This window comes from Antechinus flavipes, chromosome 3 (assembly GCF_016432865.1).
Source record: "Antechinus flavipes isolate AdamAnt ecotype Samford, QLD, Australia chromosome 3, AdamAnt_v2, whole genome shotgun sequence".
Classification (NCBI taxonomy): domain Eukaryota; kingdom Metazoa; phylum Chordata; class Mammalia; order Dasyuromorphia; family Dasyuridae; genus Antechinus; species Antechinus flavipes.
In genome coordinates, this window is record NC_067400.1 from 622,118,920 (window position 1) to 622,140,213 (window position 21,294).

A 21,294-nucleotide genomic window follows, 5' to 3' on the forward strand; every position below is an offset into this window, starting at 1 on the left:
GCTGCTATGATTCAGTTGCTTCTCATGACTCCTGATGGCAGTTGCTGCAGGAAAAGGCAGAACTGAAAAAGCTTATATGCGTTTTCTGAAATTGTCAAGTATGATGACACATTTGCAATGATTGTAATGTCCAAGTCCTCAGAGATCATTTCTATAAACAGCACCCTTATCCGCTCCAATTACTTCTTCTGTGCTTATTTGTTTTTATATCCCTGGCTCTGCTTGTACAACTATGCTGTCATCTATACATAGTCTTCTCTCTGGAGATGATCGTTGGCTGGCATATTCATCAAGAACAGACCAAGTGGGAATACACTGACACTCAATCACTGAAAAATACATTTAGAAAAAAACATTCTGTGTAGGTTATAGCATTTAGAAGTTATCTAATTTAATCACTCTATTTTAAAAATCGAGGTATGCTTGAGCCAATTTAAATTGGATCACAACAGCTGATTGTTAAATGTTCAGTGAATATTTACACCTTGAAAATCAGCAAAGTACTACAAAGCAGGGCATTGATTTGTTGTTTGTCTAGAGTTAAAGCAATCAAAATGTTATTAACTCTGATAAAAATGAGAATTGTGTTGAGCATAGTTTTTTTTTTTTTTGAGGGATGGGGTTAAATATTTATTAGTATATCCCTGACTGAAAGGCTCCTTCCTTTTCAATTTAATATAGACGTTTGACCCAATGGCAGATGCACAAGAGACAGAGATGGAAGATGGGAATCTTGACTCTGACAGAAGTTGCCCAACTGTCTAAAATTCCCTTTGCTTCTCAGGGCACTCAATAAGCAAAATGGGCATATTCATAGAGGTACTGGGAGAAGAAATGGCAACCTCCCTGCCTTCACTAACCACTGAGTTTACTGCTACTACAAATTATTAAGATTTCTGGGATCTCCTAGATCTTCTAGATATAATACAATTGTCTTATGTTGTTATTTGAAGGTCCAAAGAAATCAAGGAAATGGCCATGATCAGTGCCAGAACCAGAGCAACTCTGAAGATAGTAAACACTGCTGTGATCACCACTCCAAAAATTTCTGAGGATGCTCTACTCAGACATACACTGACTTCTTCCATCTTTCCCTTTGCCCACTTCCACTTTTAAATACATACATACATTGACAAATACACACCTTAGAAGTCAAACTCAGACACAAAGAAATTTATTTCTTCCTTTTTTCTTTCATCTTTTCTGACAGGGTATAGTACTCCCCTCACTTTGCTTGAAGGCCTGTAGTATGTGATATCTGGAGATGCTTACAGTTTTGTCCATTTTCTCTTTGCCCTTCAGACCCCCAACATATATGTATATGTATATGTATATAGAACCCCCAGTTTTCTCTCTATATCTATATCAATCTATATCTATATCAAATATGGACTCTTGGCCCAGGCAGAGGTTTGAAAATAAAACCTTTTTCCTTCACTAAGGTATACTTCATGCACTTTGGTAAAAGGGAATCTATTTTCCTTCTGAGGAGACTAAAGACTCCTGTGCTTATATGATCTCACATTTATATCTGAGAGTCATTCCTTTCTTCAAGGAAGTCAGGATGGCATGGACAGGATGGAGGAGAGACTTAATTCCATCTCTGCCATTTACTGGAGTCCTGTTCACTTGACTCAACAGTAAAATGGGTACCAATACTTGATCTGCCTCCCTCAAAGGCCAGCTGAGAGAAAAATCCTCTGCATATTATAAAGTGCTAGATAGAACAATGGTTAGGCTGTGGTCATGGAGTCAGAAAGACTGGAATTGGAATCCTGCTTTTTACACTTTCTAGCTGTGTGACCATGGCAAGTACCTTAATCTCTCTCAGTCTCAGTCTCATCTCAAAATAAGAGTAATAGCACTTATTATGTGACTTTGGGTAAGTCAATTAACTGCCTCAGCTCTCTCATATTTAAAATGAGGAGACTGGAATTGGTGGTCTCCAGTGTTTCCACTCTAACAGCTATGATGACTTTCTTATCTCTAAACACGATGTTGATGTACAGACCCATTGGATGTCACTGCTTAACTGGTCCTAATGCAATTTCCAAAGTTAGTTTCAGCAACAAAAGGCAGAAATGAATTTTTATATATGTTCTTTCATATTATCAAGTTTCCTTATACCTCCTGTTTGTGTGATCACTGTGCTGTTCCAATCCTCAGGAAGCACATCTATAGCCATCTCCCAATTCTATTGCAAATACTGCACTTCAGTTTGTTTATTTAGCCATTTCCTTGATCTTAGACTCACAGAAACACCATCATCCTTAAATCATCTTCTCTCTGAGGATCTTTGTTGGCTTGTATATTGAGACTATGTGAGGAACTTCTGAGTTGGGTATAACTCTGAGATGTTAACTCATTCAATTCCTTCATTTAATAATTATACGGACTGATTTTCAGATATTAGAAAGGATTTGTTTAACTTTAAATAGAGGGTTATAATTGAGAATCAAATAATTCCTTAATTGACAGTGAGGGCAGTTTTACTGTCTTTCCACTGCAGGAAAAAAAAAAGAGTTTTATAATCCCTTCTTCCATTCAGCAGTGAAACCTTGATAGAAGTTGATATCCTTAGGATAGAGATCTAGTAGTTGGGTCAAAGGGTATGTACAATTTAATAAATTTGTGGATGTTGCTTCAATTTTCTTTCTACATTACATTAGTATACATTAATATACCTGTTTTCATAAAGCACCTCTAGAATTCATCAATTTCCTTTTCTGGCATTTCCCTTCCCCCTACTCTCCTCCCAAGATGGCAAGTGATCCAATATAAGTCAAACATGCAATTCTTCTATACATATTTCCACAAATATTATTCTGCACAAGAAAAATCAGATCAAAAAGGAAAAAAAAATGAGAAAGAAAAAATAAAGCAAAAAATAAAAGCAAACAACAACAAAAAGAATGAAAGCACTATATTGTGATCCACATTCAGTTCCTGCTGTCCTCTCTGTGAGTACAGATGTCTTTCTTCATATAACTGATAATCATATAATCTTGCTGTTGCTGTGCATAATGTTCTCCTGGTTCTGCTCATTTCACTTAGTATCAGTTCATATAAGTCTCTCCAGGTCTATTTGAAATCATCTTGCTGATTCTTTCTTATAGAACAATAATATTCATACACTATAGTTTATTCAGCCACTCTCCAACTGATGGGCATCCACTCAGTTTCCAGTTTTTTGCCATTACAAAAAAGGTGCTATTTTTGCACATGTAGGTCCCTTTCCCTCCTTTTTGATATCTTTAGAATACAAGCCCAAGAAAAGGGTATGCACAGTTTGGTAGTCCTTTGGTCATAGTTCCAAATTGCTCTACAGAATTGTTAGAACAGCTCAAACTCCACTAAAAGTGCAGTATTAGTATTCCGGTTTTTCCACATCTCCTCCAACATTAGCGATTATTTTTTCCTGAAATCTTAGCTAATCTGAGAGGTATGCAGTGGTACCTCAGAGTTGTATTATTTGCATTTCTCTGATCATTAGTGATTTAGAGCATTTTTCATACTAGAAATGGTATTAATTTCTTCATCTGAAAATTGCCTATTAAAATCCTTTGACCATTTTCAATTGTAGAACAGATTGAATTCTATTGTCAATTCTCTCTATATATTTTAGAAATAAGGCCTTTATCAGAAACCATAGATGTAATTTTCCCCCCAGTTTATTGCTTCCCCTCTAATCTTATCTGTATTAGTTTTGCTTGTAAAAAACCTTTTTAACTTAATATAATCAAAATTATCCATTTTGCCTTCAACAATATCCTTGAGATCTGATTTGACCACAAATTCTTTTCTTCTGGACAGATCTTAGAAGTAAAGCATCCTTTGTCCTCATAATTTGCTTATAGTATCATTCTTTATGTCTAAATCATGAACCCATTTTGATTTTGGTATAGAGAATTAGGTGTGGGTCAATGCCTAGTTTGTGCCATACTAATTTCCAATCTCTCCAGAAATTTTTTTGTCAAATAGTGAGTTGTTATCCCAGAAACTGAGGTCTTTGGGTTTGTCAAACACTAGATTACTATAGTCATTGACTATTTTCTTCTGTGAACCTCACCTATTCCACTAATTGACTACTCTATTTCTTAGCCAATACCAAATGGTTTTGATGACCACTGCTTTATCATATAGTTTTAGATTTGGTATATATAGACCACTTTCATTTGCATTTTTTTTTTCATTAACTCCCTTGAAATTCTTGATCTCTTGTTCTTCCAGATCAATTTTGTTATTATTTTTTTCTAGCTCTGTGAAGTAATTTCTTGGGAGTTTGGTTGGCATGGCACTGAATAAGTAGATTAATTTAGGTAGTATTGTCATTTTTATTATATTAGCTCAGCCTACCCATGAGCACTTGATATTTTCCCAAGAGATTAGATCTGACTTTATTTATGTGGAAAGTGTTTTGTAATTGTGTTCAATGGCTTTTTGTCATATACATATGTATGTATATACAAACATATCTACATATTCATGTGTATATAAATACATATGAAAATATATATGCATGCATGTGTGTGGTTAGTCTATTTATCTTATATATCAAACACTTCACTGAAAAAAAAATTGATAATAAAGATTGGCTCCACCTAATTTTTTCACTTCCTTTAATATCTCTAGATGCATTAACTTTGATTGTACTGAAGTTTACTAATATATGTAATCAGAATTGTCTAGTCTTCCTTTTCTAATAGCCTCAATACCTTTTGTGGAGAATAATCTAGTTCCTGCCTATAGTTAAGCATATATATAATCTGTTTTTCTTTCATGTTTTTAATGGTATGATTCTGTTTCAAGGTGACAGATCCTTTGTGAAATTATCATTGTACCAGATGTAAGATGTTGTTAGTTTAAGTCTAATTTCTTCCATAGTGCTTTCTATTTTTGTCAGAATTACATATAGAATAGGGAATTCTTTATCTTTAAGCTATTTATGTTATCAAATACATTGTCATTAGACATAAATACACACAAACACATATCTCTCTCTCTCTCTGTATGTGAATATAAAGCATATAAAACCATACTATACGAATTTTTCTATCACTTCTTTCTCTGGATGTAGATAGCATCTTAATAGTTCCCTTATAACCAATTTGAATATTTACAATACTCAAAATGACTTAATCATTCAGTTGTCCTTAGAAGCTGCTACTGTGTACAACATTCTCACAGTTCTGCACATTTTTCTCTTCACTGCAAAGTTTGCAGGATTCATGCAAATCTTTTCAAGTTTTCTAAAATCATTGAGCTCTTCATTACTTATAGAACACTAGTATTCCATCACAATCATATACCAAAATTTAGCTATTTCCCAATTGATGGATACCCCCTCAATTTCCAGTTCTTTGCCATAACAAAGAGAATTGCTGAACTATTTTAGAACACGCCTGTTCACCTTGAGAAACAGTCTTAATAGTGATGTTGCTGATCAAAGGATATATACAGTTTTATAACTCATTGGATATAATGCTAGATTTTTCTCCAAAATGCCTGGATTTTACAATTCCACCAACAGCTAATTACTATCTCATTGTTTTCATATCCCCTGCTTAAATTAAATTAAATTGCTTTCCTCTTCTATAATTTTAGCCAAAATTATAGCCTCTCACACTGAGAGGTGTGAGATATCTCAAAATTATTTTAATTTGAATTTTTAATCAAAGTAATTTAGAGTAATTTTACATAATATATATATATATATAGTTGTGATTTCTTCAGAAAAACTATCTATTCATATCCTTTGACCCTTTATCAGTTGGTGAATAACTTATATTCTTATAGATTTGATATAGTTCTTCATATGATTTAGATATGAGACCTTTATCTGAGAAACTGTAAAAAATTCTCCCCTAATTTTTTCCTTGCCTTTTGATCTTGGTTACATTTATTTTATTTGTTAAAAAAAACTTTCAATTTAATGTAATATAAATTATCCATTTTAAACTTCATAATACTCTATCTTGTTTATTTATATTGGTTTTTATATAGTAACATTATGTTTCATGTTTTTTTCTAATATTCTTATGATGCCCTCCTTTCTATCTAGGTGATGCATTCCTTTTGACCTTATTTTGGCAAATGGTGTAAAACTGTTTTATGTCCAATCCTGCCAGACTGCTTTTCAGGTTTCTCAATTTTTTTAACCAAATAATACATTCTTGTACCAAAAGCTTGAATCTTTACATTTGTGAAACCCATGATTATTGTAATCATTTGTGCCTGTGTATTGCATGCCAAATCTGTTCTACTAATCTATTTTTCTATTTCATGACCAGTTTAGAATAGTTTATATATAGTTGAAGATCTTATAATATAGGTTAAGATTTAATCTTGATAAATTTCCTTCTTTTGCATTTTTTCCATTATTTCCTTTATCATTCTTATCCTTTTGTTCTTCTAAATAAATTTGTTATTCATTTTTTGCTCAGTAAAATAAAATTTTGATATTTAATTGGAATGGCATTGAATAAACAGAGTAGGTTAAATAAAATTGTTATTTTTATTTTATTGCCTCTGCCAGCCAATGAACAATTAATACTTCCCCAATGATTTAAATATGGCTTTGTTGGTATAAAAAGTTTTTTTTTTTAAATTATGTTCACATAGTTCCTAGGTTGTCTTGTCAGGCATAATCCCAGGTAATTTACATTGTCTATAAATATTTTAAATGGGGTACCTCATTTATGCAAGTTTATTTTATATCCTTCTACTTTTCTGAAATTATTGTTTCCACTAACTTTTTAGCTCAATTTTTAGGATTTTCCAAATATTTTACCACCTGTCTACAAAAGCAACAGTTTTAATATCTCACTGCCCAATAGAATTGCTTCGATTTCTTTTTCTTCTTTCATTGCTATTGCTTGCCTTTATTGTTGCATTATTATTTAATAGTGATGATAAATAGAATCTTTGTTTTGCTTCTGAACTTACTGAGAAGACTTCTAGCATATCCCTATTATAAACAATACTTGTTGATGGTTTTAGGTAGATGCTTCTTATCATTTTTAGGGAAAAAAATTCCTTTATAACTATTCTTTCAAATTTTTTTTTTAATTAAGAATGACTGCTGTATTTTATCAAAAACTTTTTCTGCATCCATTGATGTGTTACATGATTTTTGTTATTTTTGTTATTGATAATCCAGAATCCTAGTTGTTTTCAATGGTTCAAAGGGAAAACTCAAGAACATCTGCAACTATACCCTTCAAAGTGACCTTTCTATATATTCATGATAAGACTATTTTTTTGTCAGTGAAAAAGAGTAATTTGTGTGTTTGCATGTATGCATTGTTTGCTATCTGAGATTAAGTCCTGCTGAGAAGAGAGAGTTGATCACTGACGAATTCATTTATAAATGTCTACCTGTGATAACAAGAACAATGCAGTTTGATAGTAACTTTAATGAAACCATGACATAAAATACTTTTGGCATGAATCACAGAGCTTTAATTTTTTTAAATATTATTTTAACATTTGGTTGCTACTTTCTAAATATGATATTGAAGAACTGAAACACAAATCAATAGTGTCATTCTTGGTCTTAAGTCAAAATTCTTGAAATAAGCCTAACAAATAAATGGAATATTTTCTACACATTTATGATAGGTCATCCATGGACATAGGCTAAAGTTTTATATAAATATTAATTTCTGTGCACAAGTGCCTTCCCTAAAACTTTCTTTAGGGCACATAAAACATCTTTATTTCTGAGGCTGTAGATGATAGGGTTGAGCATAGGAGTGAGAATTGTATATAAAATGGCTAAGACCTTGTCCTGACCTGGAGTATGATAGGACTTTGGTCTCATGTATGTAAAGATAAATGGCCCATAGTACATGATAACTACAGCTAGATGGGAGGAACAAGTGGAGAAGGCTTTTTTCTGGGCCTCCATAGATTTAATGTGAAGCACAGTGCGGAGAATCTGACAATAAGAGGCAAGAATGATGGAAAAGGGAGTGAGGAGGAAAACTACACCACTCACATAGACCCCTCCTTCATAGTGCGATGTGTCAACACAGGAGAGTTTCAACATGGCTGGGACTTCACAGAAGAAGTGGTCGATGGCTCTTGTGCCACAAAAAGGGAGGTGCAGAACATAAGTTGTGTGAATTGTAGAGTTGATGGTTCCCACAAGCCAGCATCCTGCAGCCAGAAGGACACTGATCCGATGATTCATGAGGATGGGATAACGCAATGGGTGGCAGATAGCTACGTAGCGATCATAGGACATAGCTGAAAGAAGAAGGCATTCAGAACCCAAAAAAATGAGAGAGAGGAAAATCTGTAATCCACAACCTGCAAATGTGATGAATTTCCTGCCAGATATGAAATTACTGGCCATCTTGGGAACGATGTTGGAAATGTGCAATATATCTATGAAGGAGAGGTGGCTGAGAAGAAAATACATTGGAGTGTGGAGTCGGATGTCGAGGCGGATCACAAGAATCAAGACTGTGTTCCCCATAATTGCCACCATAAAAATAATAAGAATAAGTGTTAAGAATAAGAATCCATATTGGTTTGGATGCAATAATCCTAAAAGGATGAAATCTTTAACAAAAGTTTGATTTTTTTCTTCCCACATCAGTATTTCACTTTTTCCACCTAAAGCCCAAAAGACAAGTTTTAGAAAAAGAAGATTGGATAAATACAAATCCCAAGACTGAATCTGTAGCTTAAAGTTATGACTGTCACAATAGTCATTTCATTTATTTATGTCAACAAGTTGGAATTCAAAAAAATCAATCAAATGAATCACTGGGATTAATTGACACCTTGACATCAATTCATTGACTGAAGTGCTGGGAAAATATTCAAAATGGCTCATCTGGGTAGTTTTACATTTATGTTCCTTTCTTAGTTGATTTTTTAGCTTGATAGACAATCAGAAAGCTAATTCAGCTTCTCAAGGCCTGGTCTTTCCTCCTATTTGAAGAGCAAGAAACATTTTTCAAATCAGTGAAAAGATATGAATTTAATGGATCTTTGAGGGAGAAGTGTTTGTTTTTAAAATATGCAAATATGACAGATTTAGGAGCAAAAAATTTCCTAAGTCAAGCAAGGATTGTTTTGTTTATAGATTAATTAACTTCATTATTTTTTAAAATTTATTTTATTTTTGACTTTTGGAATTAAGCAAGCATTTTCATAGTGTAGTATAATAAAAAATAATAATGTACATAAAACTACAAATCAATTAAATATAACTTGTTAGGCCTTTTGAATTTATATTAAAGTTATTATGTAAATTTCTCTTTTTCCTTAATTTTTTTTGCTTCCCTCTGTCTAAGCCAGCAAATAAATATATGTAAAATTATTCTATACATATTGCTATTTATCAATTATTTCTTTGAATGCAGATAACTTCATATGTTTTTGTTTTTCAATTTTTCTTTTTATAACAGTTAAAATGTCATTCTTAAAACAATATTGCTATCACTATATACAGAGTTTTCTTGGTTCTTCTCATTTTTCTTATCATTTTTAAAAAGAGCTTTTAGCCCATCACTTCATATAATACACTGTTCCATTACAACCATGTGTCACAACTTGTTCAGCCATTTTCCAATTAATAGGAATCCCTTTGTTTTTCAGTTCTTTGCCAACACAAAGCGAAGTGCTATATACATTCTATTTATAATCAAAGTTATAATTACATTTTTGCATTTCCCTCCATCTTATTTTTTTACTCACTTTTCTTTCTTACTTTTTTTATCCTATTACCTTATCTTTTCTCTTTATTCTCTCATTCCCCATCTCATCCAACCATCAGAGTCCAGTTCCCATGACTGCCCTTCTCCTCCCAATCCTAATCCAACCCCTTTAAAGGTCCCTCCCCCATGCTGTGCGAGACACTGACACAAGGTTGGCCAACATGATCTGTTCTCATCAGCAAAGTTGCTGTGCTCTATGATCAAAGCAAATTGAATTAGCTCAGGTCAAAAAACGTGAGATGAGCAAAGTTAGGGAATCTGCCCAAAATGTTCAAAGAGCCTATTTGTGTCTGATCTGTTGCAGAGCACTCCAAGCTCATATAAGCTGCAGTCTGATACACTAACTTGACTCTAAAATAGTAATGTCATTCTGGTCCTCTTCAAGAATAAAGTAGAACAACCCAAAGAAAGAACACTAGGAAATGAATATAAACTGCTTGCACTTTTGCTTTTCTTCCCGGGTTATTTATATCTTCTGAATCCAATTCTCCCTGTGCAACAAGAGAACTGTTCGGTTCTGCACACATATATTGTATCTAGGATATACTGTAACCTATTTAACATGTAAAGGACTGCTTGCCATCTGGGAGAGGGAGTAAAGGGAGGGAGGGGAAAAATCGGAACAGAAGTGAGTGCAAGAGATAACACTGTAAAAAATTACCCTGGCATGGGTTCTATCAATAAAAAGTTATTTTTAAAAAAGAGTAAAGTAGAACAACTAGATGCTTTTTTCTCCAAATTCCCAATCTACACAACCCCCAAAATTCCTCCCAATCTTTTCTTCATCTTTTCTCAGATTCTCTACATATTCAGAGACTTCTACCTTCTTCCACATGTACACATTACTTCCTCTTCAATCTAGATAAGAATGAGGTTGCAACATTACCAGTCCTCTACTACTACCTGCATCTTTTATCTCAGTTCTTCCTTTCACACACCAATTTTATTTTATTATTATTTAAATAATAGATTTTTTTTGAAAATACATGCAAAGATAATTTTCAACATTCACCTTTGCAAAATCTTATGTTCCCAATTTTTCTCCTTCCTTTCCCTCATATACTCCCCTAGACACCAAGTAATCCAAAATATATTAACCATGTACAATTCTTCTATACATATTTTCATACTTATCATGTTGCACAAGAAAAATCAGATCAAAAAGAGAAAAATGAGAAAAAAGTGAGAACAACAAAAAGTTGAAAAACTATCACATCCCATTTTAATAATATTTTATATTATGATGTATCACTAAATCTTTTTCTACCCATTTTTAAAATATTCATCCCACCATACCCAACCCATTCAAAGTACTTAAGTAATGATGATAGTTTTAAGAATACCGATAATACTGATACTGTAAAAAGTAAACAGTTTGATGTAATGAATGCCTTATAATTAATCTTTAATGATTTCCTTATATTTCTTCAAAGATTTCAGTTTATCCTGGGTTTCCATTTTCAATCTTAGCATTCCATTGAACTTGCTGTCTCCAAAATTACTAAGAAGCTTATATATGTCAAACCCAATGGCTTTTTTTCAATCCTTTCTCCTTGATCTTAGTGTAGACTTTGACACTGTTGATCATTCTCTTCTCCATGATATTCTTTACTCTCTAGGTTTTCCTTTTTTTTTTTTTTTGGTTCTCCTTCTACTTACCTGACCCCTCTATATCTTTCTCCTTTACTGAATATTTCTGCAGATCATGCCCTTTAAGTATTACTTCACATTTCTATTCTGGGCCCTTTTATTTTCCCTCCATATTACTTCACTTCATTCATCAGCTGCCATTGATTTAATTACCACATTTATGCTGATGATTTTCAAATCTACCTTTCCTGCTTCAGTTCCTCTTCTGACCTCCAATCTTGTAACACCAATTGCCTTTTAGACATCTCAGCTTTCAGTAGATATCTTAAACTCAATACATCCAAAATGAAACTTCTTTCTTTCTAAATTATTTCCCCCATTACCTTACTTGTAATTGTCAATGGTGAATCATCTTATCAGTCTCTCAGGCTCACAACTTAGGAATCATTCTGCATTTCTCACCATCTCAAATTTTCTCACTCCTCACCATATCTCACTTCAACAACACCTCCAGAATATACCTCTTTCTCTACTTACCACCTCGTATTTAGATTATTGCATCTGCCTTCCTCAAATTTCTTTCCCCATTGTAAGCCATTCTTTATTTGGCTATACAAAAGTGATTTTGCTTAAGGGTAGTTATTATTATTATTAGGAGCAACTGAAGAAGTACTATTGTTATCTTCATTTTACAGATGAGGAAACTAAACCAAAAAAAGCTTCAGTGAATTGCCTAGGGTCACAGAGCTTGTAAGTATCTGAGGCTAGATTTGAAGTCAGGTTTTCCTGATTGTAGGTCTTACACTATCCATTGTACCTCTTCACTGTCCCATTCAAGGACCACAATTGTACCTAAAAGGAAATTATATTAGATATTTCTGCTGTAGGATTATACCTTAGTGCTTTCAAAACAGGGTTGCTTCCAATATGTGTTGTTGATCTAGTTTGACAACTCTTTCCATATTCACCTTCTTGATAACCATTTAGAATGGATATTTCTTTGCATTTGAATTCTTTCTTCTAACCAGTTATAGGAGTGATTGTTGGTAGACAGTTCATTTGGAAATGAGTCCTGCATTGATTAGTAATCACTTTGGATCAATTAAATTGTAATTATTTTCATTTTGTTTTGGTGATTCTATTTAATACCCACTATATCTCACATCTACTAATTCTATTTTCAATTATTCATGGTGTTTTGACAAAGTTAATAAATCTTCAACCCTTTTATGTTTTACTTATAAACCAGATGTTCCTAACATAAAGGCCCATTAGTTTCTTTTACACTGAATGGGATGAGTATTAAAGTATATTTTAGTTTATTTAAAGCTGTTGACATCCAGGCTTATAAACCAGCAATCTTTAACCAAAATCACTCAATTTTATCTTCATAACATCTCTTGGATATGTTCTCTGTTCACTACCTTTGGGAAAAGCCATCATCACCTAATGCCTGGTCTATTACAATCACTAACTAGTTTGTCTCCTTTCCTTAAAACTTTTATCTAAACTTTAGGCCACTGTCTATTCAGTTGTTAAAGCAGCCTTTCTAAAACACTGGAATTGTGACCAACAAACTCTATTAGCTCCCAATACTTCTAGGAACAAATGTAAAACTTGTCGAACATTCAAAGCCTTTCATAACTTATGCCCAATACTTTTCAGTCTTCTCTAGACTGTAAACTCTTTGAGGGTCAGGAATGTGTTGGTTTTTAAAATCTGCACCATGTAGACTAGTTCTTGGTATAAAGTAGGTTTTTTAATAAATGCTTATCAAATAGAATTCAATTTTTAGATATTATTGCTCCTATTTTACTCTGTGATCCAGTTATACACTGCTGTCCACTATTGTTTCTCAAACTAGATACTCCATCTGGTATCTCTGGGCACTTGTACTATCCTCCATATCTGAAAATCTTTCTCTTCTTTACTTCTTGGTTTTCTTGGCTGTCTTCAAGTCACAAATGAAATCCAATCTTCTATATGAAATTTCTTCTATTTTTGAATTCTAATGTTTTACCTTGGTTGATTATTTCCTATATATTCTTTCTATAGATTGTTTTATATATTTATGTCCCCCATTAAATTGTAAGCTCCTTGAGAGTCAGGACTAGTTTTTGCTCTACTTCATACTCTTGGCACTTAGCAAAGTCTGTGATACATAGTCAGTGCTTAAGTATTTTTTGCTTAGTTGTTTCCCAAAGTTTTTTTTTTTTTTTAACAATGTGGTAATAATTGTATAAATTGTTCTCCTTGATTAAACTCAGCTACCTCTATTTCAATGACTTTAAATCTTACTGCATTTCTCTGAATCTACCCTTTTTATTATTTTTATCATGAAATAATATTATGTTCTTCTACCTTAATATATATGACAGATCTGATTTAGATAGATGGATAGGCAATACTAACATTGGCACTAGAAATAACAAATAGTAGATATTATTTTCAATGTGAACGTGGTGAAATAGATTGTATCCAATTACATATATCCATCATACATTTGTCCATAAGAGCAAACTTCTCAACTCTGAAATCACGGTTTCAATGTACAGTCTTCTTGGAATGGCCACCAAAGATCTTACATTTTCAAACAGCACACACACACACACACACACACACACACACACTCACACATGAAAATGGGGTGAGCTAGATATGCTGAAAAAAGGGATTTGCCTAGTTTATTTTACAAATATTTTCTTAATTATACACATGTATCTATTCTAAAATTTATCCTGAAACTAAAGTAAAGATCATAATCCCTTGGGTTATAGATTCTATTCTCTTCCATTGTTTTGAAAATTTGCCCAACATTTGTTTTCCTCCATTCCTTTGGTACTTATCCAATTCACCACAATATTTCAAATGTCACTGGCATTTGCTCAGCAATCACATCTCCCAGTTCTTTATGAAGCTAAGGTAACTGGAAAGAGCAGAGTGGAAATACTGTGTCAAGTACTATATTTGTAATTTTTCTAGATATGTGACACTGATTAAATCACTTGGCTTTTCTAAAATTCCATTTTTTTCTCTATACATTGCAGAAAATAGAAAAGAAAATAAGAAAAAAACACTTTGTAATACTTAAAGAATGAGCTCAATAATTTGATGTTATTGTTCATTATAACTTGTTTGAGTCTTGGTAACCCCATAAACCATAGCACACCAGGCCCTTCTATCCTGCACTAGCTTTAAATGTCTTTCTAAGTTTATGTTCATTATTTCCTTGATACTATCCATCTCACTGTCTGCTGTTCTTTTTTTTCCTTTTGCTTTCAATATTCTCAAATCAGTCTTTTCTAAGGAGTACCATCTTCTCATTGTAGCCATAGAATTTAGGCTTCAGCTTCAATATATGACCTTCACTGAATAGTCAGAATTAATTTCCTTAACTATTGCCTGGTTTGCTATCCTTGCTGTGCTGAGGTCTGTCAAAAGTCTTCTCTAACACCCTGATTCAAAAGCATCAGTTCTCTGACTCTTAACTTTCCCTATAGTCCAAATCTCATAGACATTCATTGCTATTGAAAAAAAAACAGCTTTGATCATATGGATCTTTGCCATTGGAAAATAAAATAGCAAGTCAAGAAATCTTTGCCAAGAAAACCCCATGGACAATGTTAAAATGACATCATTATTATCTATGATTATACAAGTTAGTTTAACTGAATCCATAAAGGGTTATCTCTTGCTATACTATCTCCTCACTAACTATGATTAATAACTCTAGTAGTCACTTTTCTTATTTTCTTTCCATTACAAAAGTCATCATCCTTGGCAAAAAAGCAAGTCAAATATAAACTGAGAAGCTCTCACTTCTCTCTGTTGTTAGTGATTATCATCCCAACCACATTGAACAGTGGTCTTTCCCTTTCTTTGATCTTCCTCTTTCACCTAATATAGCTAAAAGAAAACTTGTAATTTCTTTCCTCATCAGCTTCATCTTATTGTTTTCTTTAGATACAAAATAAAATTCATTGTTCTAACTTACACTCATCCCACAAAATACTTTGGAGATTAATTTTCAATATATAGCACAGTGGTACAAAAAATTAAGGAAATTCTGATTTGAAAGGTTTCTATTTCATTGTCAACTTTTAAAACTGAAAATCAGTCATGTTTACTTTTAGGGTAAACAGCCTCTTCATGCTGCACTGTTTTTCCACTTTGGTGCCCTTCTGATGCCACCTTCTCAGGCATCTGATCTCTTAAGATCCATCATTCTTAATTGTTTTCAGGGGAGCACCTATATCATTTATGAAATCATTTATGAAAAAGCACATATGATCATTAGTTGAAATGCCACTCAAGGTTAGCACTTCTATAAGAAATAATAAGAAGGTAAATAATGTATTCCACTGGAGGATTCAGCCCATAATTTTGATTTTCTAGAATGTATAATTCTAAAAGATGTTGAAATGAAAATGATTTTTTTATGAAATTAAAAAGTGTTATAGGTTCTGGAAGAAAGCATTGTGGGATAGTTGAAAGGGCACTGGATTTGGAATCAGGAAAAGCTTGGTTCAAATACCCTGTCAAATTATCATTAGTTTTATGACTGGAAAAAACATTTCACTCTGCTACATCACAGTTGTAAAACTAACTTGTAAATCTTAGATGTAAAATTAGCAAGAATAAGTAAAATCAGAAAAATTAACACATTATACTAACTAGTTTCTAAAGTCCTCTAGGACTATGATCCTTTTCTGACAGAATTAGAGAATCCATCCAAATAAATAATAAGGGTATATTTGAATTTAGCAAAGTAACTTTTGTTTGACTTAATTGATCACAATAAGAGGTTGCTTATGTACTGTTTTCAATCTTCTGAGGAGATGGTTCTACAACAGATCCAGTCTGATTCAAAATAGGACACCCTAGTACCAAGATTGCCAAATATTCCTGGATTCTAAACATTATGTGGATATGAGCTCTTTTGCCCTTAGGTTGAGCAGACTACTTTTGATTAGAATCTTTACTTCCTCAGGCCACTTCGGTTATTGACCTAGTAATATCTTGTGCTTTTTTAACCTGTCAAGTCTATTTGTGCTTGTTTCCATATTAGATTAGATCTAGAGAATTCTAAAATGAACAGTGGCTTCAATGCATAGATTGAAATAAATAGTAACTTGTTTCTAGAATTTTTGTTTCAGCAAATTCAAACCCTGTGATTCCCCAATATTGATAATACATTTAAGGCCCCTAATAACTTCATTATAATTTGTCTATAAAGTCCCTTTTCATGATGCTCTCCCTCACTGGCCTCTACAATTCAAATAACTAGGTATTTCTTAAGGGACTGCAATATGTAATGGACTGTGCTTTGCAACTGGATCCAGTCTGTGCCTACAAAAACTGGTTCAAAAAGCATTTACACTGAATAATAAAATTCCACATATATGGATTAAGGGCATGTTCTGGGTGATGCTAGATGCTCAAAGTCATTAGATTGTGAGGGTTTCTCAAGGCAAGACTGCCATTTGTTTTACTTCGGATACCCCATCCTTGATATATTGCCTGACATATGGAAGGTACTTAAAAAATCTTATTGATTGACTATGTTTGAAAACATTATAATAGCATTACAAAATATACATAAAATCCTACCCATTCTCAAGCCCACCTGGAACAATAAGGGACTTCCCTTTTCTCCATTCTGTGTCTGTGAACTCCCAGACCATGCCATGTGCCTGGGATGGAGATCAGCATATGGAGATTCTTTTCCTCCTTCAAGTCTCAACTCACCGATCAGCACTGCCATGGGATCTTTCTTGTTTATAAAATGACTATGAAGTGTTCTCCTATTTTCTTCTGGCTTTCTGAGACCATCAGCTCTGGTTAGCTCTACTGCTCTGGTTATATTCTATATAGCTGACTGCTTGTTTTATCAGCCCTATTTAATCATAAGTTCCTTGTGGACAATGTCCAATTTTTAAAATGTTTGTAAACCTTATTGTCAATCAATAAGCATTTTCTAAGTGCCTGCCATGTATCAAGCATTGTGCCAAGCACTGGGTATCTGAAGAAAAGCAAATAACAATCTCTCCTTGAAGAATTCACACAGTGTAATCATTATGAGTACCTAGTCTCATCCAGAACATTCACTTAATACAATTATTTTATAAATTTATCATTCATTGTAAATGCTATTTGAACCAGTTTTTCTGGGTCCAGTTGATCACCACCAGAAAGAATAACTGTCCAGTTTCTGAAACCACACACCACCCCTTTTTCTTATCTGGAACATCTTAAGCAATGAAAATTTCAGCTCACAGACAAGTATTCCTTTAACAGAAAATAGTCAGGCAAGTGAAGGTTTCTGGGATAAAAGGGGGGATATTCACTAGCACTCAGCCTTACATTTGTCACCAGATAGAGTTAGATCTATTTTCTTGCATAGAGAAAGCAATCTACTACCCCACCAATTCAGTCAATTCATTGAAAGGAAATAGAAAAAAAGAAACTCAATCAAATTGGTAGAAAGGTTTGCATAATGTCTGACAAAAGAAACGTGTACTTTGTTGTTTCCTAACAGAGAAAGTATTACCTAAAAGTTGCTCTATTTTTCTATTCTTATCTCATCTCCTGATCTCTCTGTCTTTCTGCAAACTCACCTCTGACCATCACAGAAGCTAGAATCTAATGAGTGCAAACTTATAAGCCATGTAAAATATTACTTTCAGGGGCTTTATAAAGCTCCTCTCAATGTCTAATGTCCTCGAATTATAGGTACCCTAGGGTAACATTTGCTGGAATGATACACAAACATATAGAGAAAAATTTTAGTTTATAAGAAGGAAGAAATGTCAAATAATGAGTCTTGTGGAATAATGGGCTTGATTTAGTAGAATGTGGGCAAGGGCAGGTTGAGGGGAACATCTGAACTGACTTCTAAGATCCACCCCAACTTTAAATCAGTGATTTTAGGATTCTGTGGGAGACAACATGGTATGTTGGAATAAGAATCACGAAAACTGAGGTTAAGTTAAGTAGCAGACACTCACCCAAGACATTTCATTTTTCCTATCTTTCAGTGTTTTCATCTGTAAAATGGGGATATTAAAACAGCTATCTCACATTTGCTGTTAAGATCAATTGAAATAAGGATGTGAGGAATAAGTCAGTCAAACTAACAATTTTTAAAACATCATTACAATGTATCTGATATTGAAAGCATTATAAATTGCAAAGTACTACCAAAATATTTCTTAATGTTGCTTCTGTGGTTATTCTTACCCTTGAAAATGCAAGAATGAAATCCTGAAATCAATTGATTCAGTATCCTAGATCCTGGGATCCCTTCATTCTTACCTGCATCTGTAGACATTACAATGCTTTTAGGAGATACTTTTGCCATCTACAAAAGACTTAAACACTTAATAATAAAATGTTGATACAATTAAAACATTTATGTTTTCAATCTGTTTTTTTAGTAAGTTACTCAGTCACTGTACTCAAGATGGTTTGGTGGAAAAACAGTCTGAAAATGGAGAAAATGAAGGGAGCTACTGCCTCTTTATCACTTTCCACTGGAAATATAAAGCCCAAGGATGCATGGGATATAAGGTACTGCTGCTGAAGGAAAGGCCAATTTGTTGATCTGAATTAGACACAACATCTCCTTTGGGATTTATTGTAGCCCTTCAGAGAATCCTTTTGCCCAACTATCCCCTTCTTGTTTTTCAGAGTTATCGAATGTTTTCTGTAGAGTTATGAGTGATTCTTCTAAAAGTATTGTGGGGAGTGACTGGGAGAGGTCAAATGGGATGGCCATTCATGTCAAGTGGAGACTAGAATTGCAAGGCAACTCCCAAAGTTCATTTTATTTAACAATAGCATTTAGATATAGATATAAATAATCCGATTCAATACTCCCAATCATTCTTGGTTGTATTTGTTCTATTGTTTCAGTCCATTTTGATTTTTTGTGACCCCATTGAGGGTTTTCTTGGCAAGGCCAGTGGAGTGGTTTGCTATTTCCTTCTCCAGCTCATTTTACAGCTGAGGAAGCAGGCAAACAGCATTAAGTTACTTGCCCGGAGTCATGTAGTTAATAAGTGTCTGGCAAAACTTTTCCAGTTTGAAATCATGCAGATGAAATCTTCCTGATTCCAAGGCCAGTGCTCTATCCACTGTGCTACTTAGATAGCAAATATTTATATTGATCACTGGTCCACAAAGTACTGTGCCTGCCCTATAGATTTTGAGTTCCACACCACCCTGGCAGTAAATATTGCAACAATCAGAGACTTTATGAGACAAGTGATAAATGCAAAGCCCAGTGGCAATTGTGTTATTAAGAGCTGGGATATCCAAAGGATTGCTTGAATGAATTAACCTTTCTTTTTTCTTCATAAACAAATTCATATACACAACACATCAAATGACATAGCATCTACATTCTTAAAGTAATGTTAAATGAGTATTAGGCAAAAATAGTCAGTAAAATTATAATAGTGGGGGAATGGAACTAATTTTACTCCTTCCAGACGTTTAAATATCCAAACAAAAACTTTAAAAAGCACATAAGGGCATAAACAAAATTTTGGTAGTTGAATGAAGGATGGATTGGAGAAACTAGCTATTCGAAATCATTTGTAAGATTAGTTCTATAGCCTAAAAAATGGGTGATGAGAATCTGAAGTTGTGTAGTGGTCATATTAGTGAGAAAAAATGGAAAATTATTTGATAAATGGGGACAAGACTTTGTAACTGATTGGATATGGTGGGTGAAAGCAAGTGAGGTGCTAAAAATGACTCTGTGTGTGATGATACCAATAGTGCTATCTTCAACAGGAATAGGGAAGTTTAGAAAAAATTTGAGATGGGAGGGAAAAATCATGAGTACCACCATGGACAAGTTGAATTTTGCACATCTATGGGACACCCATTTGAAATGTCCAAAAAAGAAATTGTTTCAGTTGGATTTGAGAATGGAAATCTGGTAGAAGTAGTCATATATGCATAAGTGTATCTAAGTATACATATATGAATGCATGCATACAAATATGTACATATGATTTTATGTACTTTGCATTAAGTTTGGAAAATACTTTATTTATTAGTATGTGAACATGTTGTAACCCCCAGGAAATTTTAAATTAATTAAAAGTTTGAATCATTTAATTTTTATATTTGTATCTCAAGAAATTAATACAATGTCAGAAACACAGGAGGAATTTAATAAAAATTGATTGATTGCCTCAAGGAGAAAGAACAAAGAACTAATTCACATTTTTAGGAATAAGAGTCATTCTTTAATTGATAAATGATGAATGACATGATTAGGAAGAGAAAAGGGAAAAGGGAACTGTGAAAATGAAAATTGACATCCCATGTTATTCTGCACTGTTTTCATTAGCATATATAAGATAGTTTGACTTCTTTACAAGAAGTTAACTATCCCATTTTTCTTGGCTAAATCCCAGTCTCATTGAGACAATGTAGTCATAAGATGTTCTGCCTGGTCACAGATGTAGCATCTGACCATTGTAGTGTAGGGGGTTGCCCAAAATAAGACTTTCTAAAGTGTTGGCTAACTTTCTGTTTTCCTTATCCTGGACTTTGGCAAGTCAGCATGATTATGAAAAATGTAAATCTACCCTGTACCTTCACTCCTCTTTTATTATAGATAAATCACAATTCTAGTTTAAAATCACTTAACCTTATGTGACCAAATGTTTAAAATGTTTAAATGCTCTCTCTGCTCGAAGGGGTCTTTGATCCCTGAGGGGTCATTAACCTTTATTGCTGACAAGTTTTAGCCTTGCAAATAATAGATTATACTTAAAGCTTTTGTTTGAAAATATCTCTTTATCACAGATTTTTATGATGATAGAATTTTTCTCTAGGGAAAAATCCAAGCTATCAATAGATAGTAATATGAAAAAAAATGCTCTGAACCACTAATAACTAGAGAAATGAAAATTAGGGCAATTAAAATTCCACATAACATTTAACAGACTGGCAA

General features: G+C 33.3%; 1 protein-coding gene across 1 annotated transcript; it reads right to left on the reverse strand.

The window, feature by feature from the left end:
- Window positions 1-7,657: 7,657 nt before the first annotated feature.
- LOC127558221 (olfactory receptor 2AJ1-like) lies at window positions 7,658-8,602 on the reverse strand. Its single transcript, XM_051991448.1, has one exon. It carries the CDS (start codon window positions 8,600-8,602, stop codon window positions 7,658-7,660), a length of 945 nt encoding a protein of 314 aa, XP_051847408.1.
- Between the last annotated feature and the right edge of the window lie 12,692 nt (window positions 8,603-21,294).